Genomic DNA, 13,442 nt, shown 5'->3' on the forward strand with positions numbered 1-13,442 from the left:
CACTTTCTTGCGAATGCTTTATATTTCTTTTAGTGGTGTATTGCGCTGAAAGACAAATGTCACAGCAATAGAACCCCAAGTTTGTGACATTAGAAATTAAAATACTTTTTTTGTGTGTTTGTTTATTGTTCCACTTTAAAGACTTCTAGAAAGATGATTATTTTTGATATTTGAACAGAATATTCTACCTCAAGTAAAAGATATGAAAGTGGCCTGTTCTGAATTTATGGGATTGATCAGTCAGTATTACATCAAGAATGCAGGAATGCAAGAATCTTCAATGATTATACACTTAAAAGCTGCATTTTGGATTGAAACAAACATCTTTTACATTTGAAAACGTCTCTAGTGTATTTCTGTACTGAAAGTAAATGTAAAATTGTCTTGCTTTTTTATAATTTTTTGTTGAGGTTGAACTTTGAACACTAAGGTTTTGCCACTTTTAGTAGTCTCTTTTGAGGCTAACCAATGTAATCTTATTTTCCTTCTGGTCTGCTCTGTGCATGGTGTTTACACACAAGGTTGAATGCGGTTGGGTATTTTGTCTGTGACAATAGGATGTTGCTAAGAACTGAACTAGTGATAAATAAATTGGTAAGAATTTGACAACTTTTTTGACAATTTTGTATTTATGTATCTTCTTTTGCATGGTCCTGGTTGATATTAAGTTGGTAGCACCCTTATATAGAGTTAAATTTTTTGTCCTTTTTTTTTTTTTTTTTCGTTCATGAACAATTTTGAATTAGTGAAACAAATTGTTCTCGTTCACTTCTGTGCACTAATCATATATTTTCTTACAGAGGTTTTAAACTTCACTACTGTATTTAAATAGTTTCTGGAAACTTCTACTTGAGTATAAATGTTGACTTTACTAAATTTTAAAGAGAAAATTGATAATTTTTTTTTAGTTAATTCTTTTTTGTTTTTATTTGATTATGTTTTTTTTTGGTGGCATTAAATAAAGTTTTTGGTTGTTATGGCAAGCAATAATTTGAGGAGATTATGTAAAGAAAAAATTTTTTTAATATATATTATTAAAACAGATTAATATGAAAAGTAAATGATTTGTGACTAACAAATTTGACAAACCACCTGTTCCAAATTATTATTTAAAACCATATACACGAAATAAAATACAAACAGACAGAAGCACAAAAAACTACTGGTAAAATCAGGCACAAGGTTTTGCATTTAAAATGTCAGATGCAGGGTAATGGAAGGCAAACAAACTTTTTTTTTTTTAAGTTTAACTTTTAACTTGTGTGCCATGTTTTTAGAATACTTTACATTGTGTATTTCACATACAACAAAGTACCAATGGTGTTTCCTTGGGGTTCTGAACATGAACAAGAGACTCATGTAAATAAATATTAAGAGTAGTACTTTTTGTGAGGGGTATTAAAAATTCTTCCTTCATTATTTGTAGTTATATTTATATTAGTTTATATTTCTTTGTGTCAGAAATATAGTGATATTTATATTTCTTTGATCATAAAGCAAAATGGTCATGAACTGAATATTAGTTTATATTTCTTTGTGTCAGAAATATAGTGATACCTATATGATTTTTGTCATAACCTATATATGATCCTAATGGAAAGATTAGCTTTTTATTAGATACAAAAGTATAACATTTCAGCATCATTTATAAATAATGTCAGTATTTGGAATTACAATTAGGCCTATATGAGTGTATGATTAATTATTAATTAGGCACAAGATGATATTTCTATTTTTATATTGATGTGGTGTAGTGTTGTGATGAAATGATATGATATTGAAATGGAGTATATTGTTTTTTTTTTTTGTTTTTTTTTTTGTTTACAGACACAAGCAACCCATTCAGCTATCAGATGTTTTTAAAACATACCTGTTCTTTTGATACTTCAGTAGTTTAGACTAATATTAAAAGTATTTTTCTAATTAATTATTGTTTGTGTTTTCATATAGGCCTGTTTGTTGTGAGATGTGTATGTTTGTACTAATTCTTGTAGTAATTGCATAGGCCTACTACTACTACTACTAATATACTAATATTCTAATAATAATTAAACTTATATGTCATTTTTAATTCTGAATGAGTTTGTTTTTTTTTTGTATTTTGTATGTAGTTATTTGGTATTTGGGTAGGTGTTTGTCGTTTGTCCATGTAATGTAAGTTAACCATATTAATAAAAAAGATAGAGAGAGATCTTTTGTGTTCCACCGCAGCAGACGGAGTTCTATCCCGTTATTCATGACTCTCCAGTCCAGTAGGTGGCGGACTGGGATTCGTGTTCACAATGCTTCCAGATTTGGAGACGCGCCTGGGCAGCTGATGCTGTCTCGCGTGACCGTCTCTATTGTACTGTGTGTCGAGCTCCAAAGGCCAATGCCTAACTGTCATGGACAGATGTTGCATGTGTTTCTGGATGGTATCAGAAGACTACACCGGGCTCTCTGAGGACGACTGAGAGACGATTGAGAAAAAGTAGGTGTGTTTCAGGACTCTGTGAAATAACTGAGCTAGCAGCTAACGTTAACAGTAGCCAACACAACTACTTGTTTCATTTATTAACGTTACTCGTTTTATTAACGAGTTGCTATCAGTTTACACTCAAATGCACACATATTTCGTTTTCTTGTTGTTATTGTAAAGCCATACAATGTAGGTTATTATGACACCCATACAAGCTTTACATAATAGTCGTTCTTTGTCTTATTTGCAGCAAAAGCGGATTTATGGCGCTGCTAACTAATGCTTTGTGTTTAAAATAATGTAAATTATATATTAGCGTCAGACTAGAGTTTTGAAGCAAATGTTTTGCTGTCCTCTCAGGTTTAGTTTTACCAAAACTGCTGCTGATGGTCAACGATGTGCAGATAACTTTACCAGGATTGACATATAAATAGCTAGACGCCTCATTGGCCGCTCGACCGCACGTCAACGTCGCCGCCATATTGGAGCGGGCAACTCTCCATTACTCTCATATCGGGACAGAGGAAAACATACCTTATTCGTCGGCAGCTTGGGCATCTACAAACCATCGCACAATAATTAAAAAAGGATCTCGGGGTATTATCTTTCACAGGTAAGACTCAACAGTTGTTTCTGGATGTTTTTTTGGTAATTTTTAGCTTTAAGTTGACAGCTTAATTAGCCACCAGTGTCAGACTATTAATATCCAGCGATATCGCTAGTTAGCTGTGAAAGCTGAGACTTTATAAGAAATCAAAGTTTAAATGAACTCTTATTAAGTTTTTAACTTATATTGTAGTTTATATCATAAACTAAACTGTGTTATAAGCACAAGATGTACAGTGAGCACTTTGACAAATCTCAGACTGCCAGGATTAGTGAAGGAGCTAAAGCATCTCTCTTTAATTTCTCTAACGTTATTTATTTATCATCACTTGATAATAATGATTTCATAGCTTATCACAAAACTATCATAATATATATATATATATATATATATATATATATATATATATATTTTTTTTTTGCAAACAGGACAAGGAAAGTCTTATGGAAAGCTGAAGAAAGCTGTTCTCTGCATTTCCAAGAGAGAAAGACTATACTTCCACAGCCTAATGTTATATTGGTACTAATTAAAAACCCAGAATAGTCCTGAATGAATGGCCAGACTGGCCCTGGTCATATTCAAACCACTCTCTCTCTCTTCCCGGAACAGACTTCCGGGAGCATTTTTTTTTATTTTTATTTTTTTTTATCTTTGTAAGGGTAATTTTTATAACAATATAATTACCTTATTAAATGTTTTCTGCCTTTTTTTTTTGTTGTTTATGGGAGGTGGATGCTGCACACTGGTGGTGGACGAGGAGATTCCCGCTTCTATGTAAAGCTCTTTGAGTGCCCAGAAAAGCACTATATAAATGTAAGGAATTATTAATTATTATTATTTAAATATAACCAGTTTCATCAGTCAATCACAATACTATAGACTGCATTTAAAATTATTTACACAGGCTGTTTAATGCTGATTATGTACAGTATGTGTATTTACACAAAAACTGCATAATTTAAATACCCTAGAAATGAATAACACAGGAACTCATAGTGAGTCCAGCTGCAATATCATGACAAAATCATTGTTTATTATTGCCCTTGATGTTGTAATAATGATTATTAATTTCTGGTCTGTGTTAAATATAACTATACTTTGATATTTTGTTATACAACGTAAACTGCACACACTCACACCCCAAACATACATGTATTAATATATATGGAAAAATAAACAACTGTTTCAAAATTTGTGTTTTCTGCATGGGTGTGTGTAATTTGCATTGTAGAACAAAATGTCAAGCATCGTCAAGTTGTTTACATTATTTTACTCATTAGTTGAATAAAATATAGGAAAATCTTGAGGGAAGCAGTGTAGAATTAGTCTTTATTAGTCAGGTTTTGTCATCACAACTAAACCACCATTTTGTATTTTATATATATATATATGTGTGTGTGTGTGTGTGTGTGTGTGTGTGTGTGTGTGTACATGTATATATTATACTTGAGGAGATCATTAATTAAACACAATTTGGAATTCACGTCCACATTTTTTTGTGTTGTGTCTTAATTTGTTTAATAATTATTACACAAATACTATTATACAACTACATTTCACGATTGTTTATTTTACTTTATAATTTACTATTAATTTATTCATTTTTGTCTATTCTGTATTCCACCCTTGATATTACATATTCTTCTTGCTATTATTCATCTATTGTTATTAATTTATTATGTTATTATACATATAATTTGTACTATTATAAATCTATTATATCACTTATGTTATTGTACTGTTGTACTCGCTTTTTATATTATTCACTTTACTATAAGTTGTACAACATATATATTTTTATATTACATATCACTTTTACTATATTTTTACTGTGCGCTGTATAAGTGAATAATATTTTACCACTGTAAATTAAATAAGTTTCACTGGATCCATAAAGGCTTATCAGTTGCATTTGTTATTGTTTGTTGCTGAGTTTATCTGTATAGAGTGCTATCAAAATAAAAAGTAAACTACCAGTGTATTACTTTTTGATTTGTATTCGCTGGTTGTATTCAATTTTCTCAATGATGGTAAATTATAAGTGTTTTTTCGATTTTTTTCCCAAGTGAATGAGCTGTGTTCTGACCACAGACTGTATAAAAACAGGTTCTGACCTGAAGCACAAGAAAAGCTAAAATGTTGGGGTTGAACACAGAGAAAGCAATAAAACAACTTATTTTATTTAATATACATTCAAATTACATGTACATGTCACAGTTATACTACATTAACATTAGAATTGTAAACCGAAAAAAATCAACGAAATCAACAAGTGAGAAGTGTGAGCGTTCACAATTTCTTACGAAAATTAATAATTTTCCAAACCTAACTAAATAACTGGAGGCAAAGTTTTTTTTTTAACTGCACGTAGATCACAAACCTCTGAAATCGGTTGATAAATGTGAACGTTATCGTGTTTTTATTCAGAAAAAACTGCAGCTCCCCCGTTAACTTCCATTTATTTTTAAGGCAGTCTTGCCCTCACAAAAATGGGGGATGCGTTGACGTATCGCAGCAATGGCTCAAAGCGGCCAATGAGGCGTCTAGGTATTTATATGTCTATGTTTACCACGTACAGAATTCTCCATGGTAACCAGTGCTTCCGCTCTACATTTATTGTTACTGCCACTGATCTATAATATAGAACATAGTCATATATAGATCAGTGGTTACTACCATTAAATTGGCAATAGCCACCACTGTTATAAAACAAAAATAAAACAAAATACCAGACATGTTATGAAATCGTACGTTGTTTTTTAAGTTGATAATAAGGTAGTCCCATTATAATGTATTGATTTACTGTAGACTGTACATATGTTTTTTAGCTGGAAACGATTGTTATCATGGTAATGTTTTTATGGACCATTAAAAGTCAATAAATCCTTGAGTAATATGAATATTTTAATTAAAAACGTGTATCCATGTAGTATTCGTTAAAATTATTGTGCATTTAATCTATTAATTAAAGGGAGAGTGAGTGAGTTCTTGGATATGATAAAGATTACATTTATTTTAGTGAATAAAGTACCATATTTCAGCTATCATTTTGTTAGGGTATAACAATATAAAATGCGGGGAACTATTAATTGGTTATTCTACAATTAATTGTACAACAAATTATACTACAGTTGGAAAATACTATAAATTGATAAACTATTCGGCGTGATGACGTTTAATGTCTCCGACAACGTCTGTAGTCCACTGATCTATAATATATATAGATATAGTCATATATAGATCAGTGCTGTAGTCCCATTTAGCAACTTGTTAGCAACTGTCTTTTTTTAAGAAACGTAACAGAAAAAAAAACACACGAGTGGGTGCAACTGGTGTGTTTTATGTTGTAGAATAAAAAGTTAAATTATCTTGAGCTTGTGTGGACCACTGACCTTATTTTAGGGGGTTTAATCAAACTCCCATTCAAAAAACCCATTGACTCTGGGACGATGGAACCGTAAGTGCTAAAATGCTAACTCGCTTCCGGGTTTTTATCTACAAAGTAATGTCACAGTTCCACCACTCTATTAAACAGTCCATTTAACACACAGCCTTGTTTTCATTCCTGTCAAAAATTAAATGTGGTGCTACCCTGACTGAGGTCAGTACTCACAAGTCTGATTCTGTATACACAGTGTGGCTGAATTATGTGCAATCTTTATTGAGCATTAAATAGTTCCTCGTCTTCTCTATCTATTATTCATCAGTTCTCAGGTCATGGATTTCCCTGGGCATTTTGAGCAGATCTTCCAGCAGCTGAACTACCAGCGGCTGCATGGACAGCTTTGCGACTGCGTGATCATGGTTGGTAGTCGTCATTTCAAAGCCCACCGTGCCGTGCTGTCTGCCTGCAGTACGCATTTCCGAGCCCTGTTTACTGCTGCTGAGGGAGACGCCAGTACAAGGATGATCCACCTGGACTCAGAAGTGGTGACAGCTGAAGCGTTTGCTGCACTCATGGACATGATGTACACGTCCACGCTGATGCTAGGAGAGAGTAACGTGATGGATGTCTTGCTGGCGGCTTCTCATCTGCATCTAAATGCCGTTGTGAAAGCCTGTAAGCACTACCTTACAACTCGTACTCTACCCATGTCTCCTCCGGCTGACCGCAGTGGTCAGCATCACGCTGAGCAGCAACAAGCAGCAGCGGCTGCGAACTCTCATCTCCAGCGTTCATTCCTGCTTCAACAGCTCGGCCTGAGCCTGGTCAGTTCTGCCCTGAGTGGCGCTGAAGACGGGGGAACAGGGACCGGGAGGAGAACGGGTTCAGCGTGCGGAGGCGGATTGGTGGATCAGCACGGTTCTCACACGGCACGCCGTTTCCTGAAGCGCAAACAGCCCTTGTCCCTGATCGCTTCAGAACGGGGGAGGCCACGTCTCTCCACGCAGGTGGAGGGGATTGTGGGGGAATCGGGGGGGCGAGAGGGTGGAGAGGGGCTTCTGTCTCCAGATTCCCATAGTAAAATGGTGGATGAGGTCGTTGCTGGGGTCATTCCAGGGGATGATGGAGGTTTACTAGAGCAAGATGAGTACCGACGGGGACTGACCCATGAAGACATGCAGCTTCCCAGTCAGTCAGATGGAGGAAGGGGAGCAGGACCGGAAAAAACGTTGCTGCTGCCATGCAAAGAGGAGTACCCAGATGCGAGCCGTCACCATGCTGAGGGGATGAAGATAAAGAACGGAGGTGAGGAAGAAGAGGAGCAGCAGCAGCACATGCAGGTCGTGGTGAAGAGTGAGCCACTGAGTTCACCGGAGGCTGTTGATGAGACTAGCGATGTTACGTCTCAGGCAGAAGGGAGTGACCAGGTAATTGTTTTTGATAATGAGCTAGTGGGACTGTAACCAATGTATTTTGTTACTGTTTTGTTACCTAACACTAACTGATTTGTGTTTCACCAGTTTGTCCCAGGTAAGTATTTTGCCCTTTGAAACACACTGCATGCCTTTCAAATCTAGAAAATTAGTAGCCAATTTATATCCATTTCCAAGAGGCAGTGCTGTCATGATGTCAAGTCAGTTAAGATCTAGTTTCATTATTCATCATTATTAATTTACATTTTTTATATATATTGTTCATGAAAAAAGTACAGCACCACCGGTAGGATTTTTCTTCTTGATAGAAATGAATATGCAGCAAGTGTGCATTAAATTGATCAAAAGTGAAAGTTGTGACATTGGTGGAGTAAAGACCTTTACATTGTTACAAAAATATATATATTTGTAGAAATTGTTATTTAGATTGTTTGAATTTGATTGTTGTGACATTGGTGGAGTAAAGACCTTTACATTGTTACAAAAATATATATATTTAAATTTTTTTAAATATACAATAAAAATAAACAAAAAAAATCCTGATTTCGACATTGATAAAAAATGTTTCTTGAGCACCAAATCAACATACAGAGTGAATTTACATTTATTAGAATAAAAATATATTTTAAATTAGAAAAATGATGTAATAATATTTCACAATATTTCTACTTTTGACTATTTTTGATCAACATGCAGCATAAGAGGGCTCTTTAAAAAAAAAAAGCCCAAACAAAAGCGCAAGAATGTTACAATATATTTGTCAGATTTCTTTTCTTCTTTTTTAAAATAAAAGAAGCAAAACTTGTGATACAATTTTTCTAGATTTGTTATATACTTGCTAGATTATTTTCTTTACTTTTTTAACGAGAAGCAAAATTTACAATAGGTTTGTGGTTTCATTTTATTTCTGGATCAAAATATGTTGCCATGCTTATGCATATTGCCTATGTAGAAAATAGTTGCCTGGTCGGTGACGATAGCCTTGTGGGCAGTGCACCAACATGAAGCGCCATTGCAGTCCCGATTTCAAACCCTGACTCGAGGACCTTTCCCGGTGCTGCCCCCCATATATCTCTCCTACTTCATTTGCTCTTTATTATCTACACTGTCCTAAAGGCAAAAAAAGAGAAAATAGTTGCCTGGGGTGTTACCAAGATGTCCAACAACTGACTTGCATTAAAGGGACTAAATAATTAGTATGATGTTTCCACAGGTGGAGCCAGTTGGAGAAAAGCTGGAATTGAGTCCTGAGGGCAGTGAGCGCAGCTACTCCGATCCGCAGCCCAGCTCTGCGCTGCTGATTAAAGGAAACAAGGGGTTAGGAGCAGCAGAAGACAGAGGAAGAGGAGAGGAGCTCTCCTGCAGTGATGCTCTAGAGTCCTCCTCTGGACTGCACATCTCCAGTTTCCTCAGTGCGAAGGCCTTTGCTGGCAGAGGGACATCATCTAACCATGCTAACAGTGTTGACAATGTTCCCAACACTACAACCGGAGAGTTTCAAGCAGACCACGATTCTGCTCGCTTCTTCCTCCCAGCCGATTCCATCAACACTTCATCTTCCTCTCTGCAGCTCCTTCCAGGCGAAGCACAGGTCTGCTCTGACCTGCAGCCAGAGTCCCTTCTTCTGCGGCCACTGCATGATGGAATAGCATCATCCTCTTCATTAGCAGCGTCCCGTGGTGGATCAGTGGACCAGCTTGCACTAGAGTTCCAGCGAAACATTTTGGGATTACAGACTTTCCCTCGTTCATCCAGGGGTGGCGCCGGAGCGTACCAAGCATACCGGCGCATCGCTCCCAAAGTTCCACCAGGGGGTGCTTCAACACTTACAGACAGCCCTCAACAGCTTGATGCTGCCTCCTCGTCCTCTTCCTCCTCAGTGCTTCTTAATGGAGTGAACTTAATGGACAGTTCTGTTACTGTAGGTCAAAATGTTGGCAGCTCCAACTTGAACCCGCTACCCCAGTTGACAAGAGCCTCTGCAGATGTTCTGTCAAAATGTAAGAAGGCACTGTCCGAGCACAACGTGCTAGTGGTTGAAGGCGCCAGGAAGTATGCCTGCAAGATCTGCTGTAAGACGTTCCTCACTCTGACGGACTGCAAGAAACACATCCGAGTTCATACGGGAGAGCGCCCGTACGCCTGTCTGAAATGCGGCAAACGCTTTAGTCAGTCCAGTCACTTGTACAAGCACTCGAAAACAACCTGCTTACGATGGCAGAGCAGTGATATGTCTAATGCCCTGCTCTAGTTCAGCACAACCGCAGGCACTCCAAAGGCACCATACAGGGAGAGGGCAGATCTGTACACTGTAATCTCACATCCACCATTATAATAGGTATACTAACTTTTTTTAGGTGTTTCATGGATGTAGTATGTTGTTAACATGCTTCCAATTAACATGCCATCAATGGTACAAATTCCAGAGATAGTTCACACAGAAATGTTCCAAACCTGTGTAAATTTTTTGCAATTGAATTTTCAGAAAGTCATACAGGTTTGGAACATGAGGGTAAGTAAGTGATAACAGAATTTTCATTTTTGGATGGACTGTCTCTTTAAGTTTCACTGTGGGTTTTTTTTAAGGGTTTGAAGTGGATGTCAAACAGAACCTTAGTAGCTCAACCCTGTGTCCTGATGATAGAAGCTTGCTGTGGAAGTCAGAATTGTATTATCAGCTGTGTACTGTTGATGTATTTTAGCGTCTGAAGTTGTCTGTATATTCTGAACTGAAGCATCATCTTTCATTTAGGTGCACCTTTAGGCCAGTGCACGCAAACTTCCAGGAGAATCCCAAAAAGTCTTAAAATTATTCATTTTTGTTATATTAACATAATCTTTATTAAAATTTTTAACATTTGAAGAATCACAAACTGACATCATATTTTTGACTTTATTATGATAGACGTGCATATCAACTTTGAATATTGTCTCAAGCTTAAGTGGAGTCCTGGAGTCAAAAAGGTTGAGAAGCATTTGACTCCAGGGCTCCAGTGGTTTAAGTTACAAAACTACGTGAGCTGCCTGCCTGACTGTTTACAGTCTATATAGGCAGCATCCTTAGTTATAAATTGATGAATCATATTGTTGGATCTGTATGGAAGGTGTGTGTTTGGTTGTTTTTTTTTTTTTCTAGTAGAAATAATAATAATTTTTTATTATTTAGTAAAACTTTTGCCTTAATTTTGTCAATTTTTTTTTTTTTTTTATATATTATTTGTTTTTGGTTTTGTATCTTGGTGATTTTAAGTTTTGATGTGAGCTTGATAATTTTTTAGTTTTTAGGGAGAACTCAAAAGTAAATGGTTAATGCTTTGAAATATAATTGTTCCTCCCATCTCATTTTGTCCCCTTTTAGAGGCCCTGTATAACTTAATTAATTCTAAAAGAATTTGACTTAGTGTCCATTTCAAGGAAAGTCTACGTTCAGCAATATTTTTGGGCAAGTGCTATTTACTTGAATTGAGAAAACCTGACATTTCAAAAACTTTCCACATAACATATTTCAAATCGTCAACCAAGTCTGACATTAGCTGTCCCATAAATGTTTTTGTTATACTCAAAAAGCTTATATATCTGACTGCCTCTATGGCAGCCGGAGATTTTATTTAGAAGGTGGGAATTATTCCACCATATTTTGCATTGCACTTTCTCCCATTTATAGTTATGAGTGCACCTTCTTGGTTTATCTAAAGTAGGGGTGCAAAAGTTCCTGGATGGCCACAGCCCTGCAGAGTTTTTCTAGTATTACATTCATTGTGTGGGATACATGTGATGCTGCTTTTGAATTTGGCCAGAACCAAAAATTTCCTTGTGGTTCAGTCTTCACATCAAGATAATGACTATGATGTCTTGAAATACTGTCTAGGGCAGGCTGTCAGCTTACTAGGTTTTGAAACACTGCAGATATGTAGATGAATAACCTTCCACGGTCACTACTGTTACACTTTTACTGTTACAAGGTCAAATAAAATGATTTCTATTATAAGACAAATCTTTTGACCATATGAGGAAATATGAGCAGAGTTTACCTTGTTGCCTATATTTCCCTAAACTAATAAACACTTCGTTTCTTCACTGTCGATTAACACAAAATGATTCTTGTTTCCTATGGACAGTAATCATTATGTTGTATTCTTGAAAATATGAATGCGGTAAGACATAAAATATGTTTCCTTTGCACAGAAGAGGTAATTGTAAGGAACAATTTTACTAAAGCACTGTGTATTTGTGCCTGTTTCTGTTGTATTCGGATTTCTTACAGTACATTGACAAAGGCAGATAGAAATCATGCACCGAGCACTGCATAAATGGACATTAAGCCTGACATCATGAGACCGTCCTCTGTTTTGCTTCTGTTGATGCCCCTGTGGCTGAAATTGATATCAGCACTGAGAGAATGTTAGACTATAGTGTTTATGGGTACGCATTTTCCATATAAGCATTTCCTAAAGAACGTGCTTACTGATTAAATTAATGTTGACGAATTTTAATGGAAACTATTGGTGATGAGGTTGTCACTTTAAAAAAGGCTGTTGCATTCATGTCTCCTTTGACCTTCCAGTGCACAGAGAGAAAACCATTATGTAAAATTTGCACCTTCAGTCTTTTAGGCTTTAATGTTTTAGGGTTTGTGTAGTAATACATGCTAATCAAATAGAACCTGCTTTAAATGAAAATAGATGTTCAGTCTTTGTGTATTAGTGGTTGTTTATGGATACTGTTAGGGGTATTATAACAGTCTTGTCTTAGTAGTTTGTGAGGAGTCTTGTCTTCTGTGATGTGTTTGGTGCTGTACTGAGAGGAGTCCTTAAATACTCAAACTAAGTATAATTGTTAAAATTTAGAAGCTGCTTCATTAAACACATTCCAACCTGTAAATAAGCTGTTAATGCTGAACTTAGCATTTTATTTATGCCATCTTTTATTTAACTGTAGTAATGTTTTTTCCTTTGTGGTAAATATTGCACCTGTTTGATTGGATGGACTCAAAGATTCTGAATATGAAAAATCATCAGCTAACCCCTCATTAAATACTAAATAAGACTAAATTTAAAATAAAATGGAGAGATTTAAGTCTAAATTATTGTATTTTGTTAATATTTTTTTCCTTCCAATTATTCATTAAGAATGTATGATTACATGCCTGTGCCTGAGTGGTTTGAATTGAAACTTGGAATGTTGAAACGTGAGTGTTTATGAAACAGTTCTGTTACAGCATTCCTAGTATAATCAACTAAATATACTGGGGATGTCCAAAACGTGTTTGAATTTACACATCAATTGTCAAGCAACAGTTGACCTTAAATGTTTGTACATATCATATGTGTTAAATGTAACTAATCATACAGGACTTTTTCTTTAAATGACCTGAATCACAGTGGAAGTGAAACAACTGCCTTATGTGATTTATTATTATTATATTTTTTGTACTACAACTCTTAGATCTAGAAATGCCAAAAGTGAAGGAATTAATGTGAGTCTATGTAATGGCTATTAACTGCACATTGTTAGAGCACTCATTTTTTTCTACTGGTTTAAAAAAAAAAGAATTAAGTG

The 13,442-nt window shown here is 35.6% G+C and overlaps 1 protein-coding gene across 3 annotated transcripts; it reads left to right on the top strand.

Moving 5' to 3' along the window:
* The first annotated feature begins 2,228 nt into the window (after positions 1-2,228).
* LOC109100828 (zinc finger and BTB domain-containing protein 5) lies at positions 2,229-10,337 on the top strand. Of its 3 annotated transcripts, none has more exons than XM_019114266.2 (3): positions 2,229-2,474; positions 6,773-7,877; positions 9,097-10,337. In XM_019114266.2, exons 2-3 carry the CDS (start codon positions 6,783-6,785, stop codon positions 10,132-10,134), a joined length of 2,133 nt encoding a protein of 710 aa, XP_018969811.1. In that variant the 5' UTR covers positions 2,229-2,474; positions 6,773-6,782; the 3' UTR covers positions 10,135-10,337. The 3 variants fall into 3 exon arrangements, with proteins under 3 accessions (XP_018969811.1, XP_018969810.1, XP_042572060.1); XM_019114265.2 differs by having other exon boundaries at positions 2,230-2,470; XM_042716126.1 differs by lacking the exon at positions 2,229-2,474 and adding an exon at positions 3,805-3,878.
* Positions 10,338-13,442: the final 3,105 nt, after the last annotated feature.

The sequence above is a fragment of the Cyprinus carpio genome, chromosome B1 (genome assembly GCF_018340385.1).
Source record: "Cyprinus carpio isolate SPL01 chromosome B1, ASM1834038v1, whole genome shotgun sequence".
NCBI classification, from domain to species: domain Eukaryota; kingdom Metazoa; phylum Chordata; class Actinopteri; order Cypriniformes; family Cyprinidae; genus Cyprinus; species Cyprinus carpio.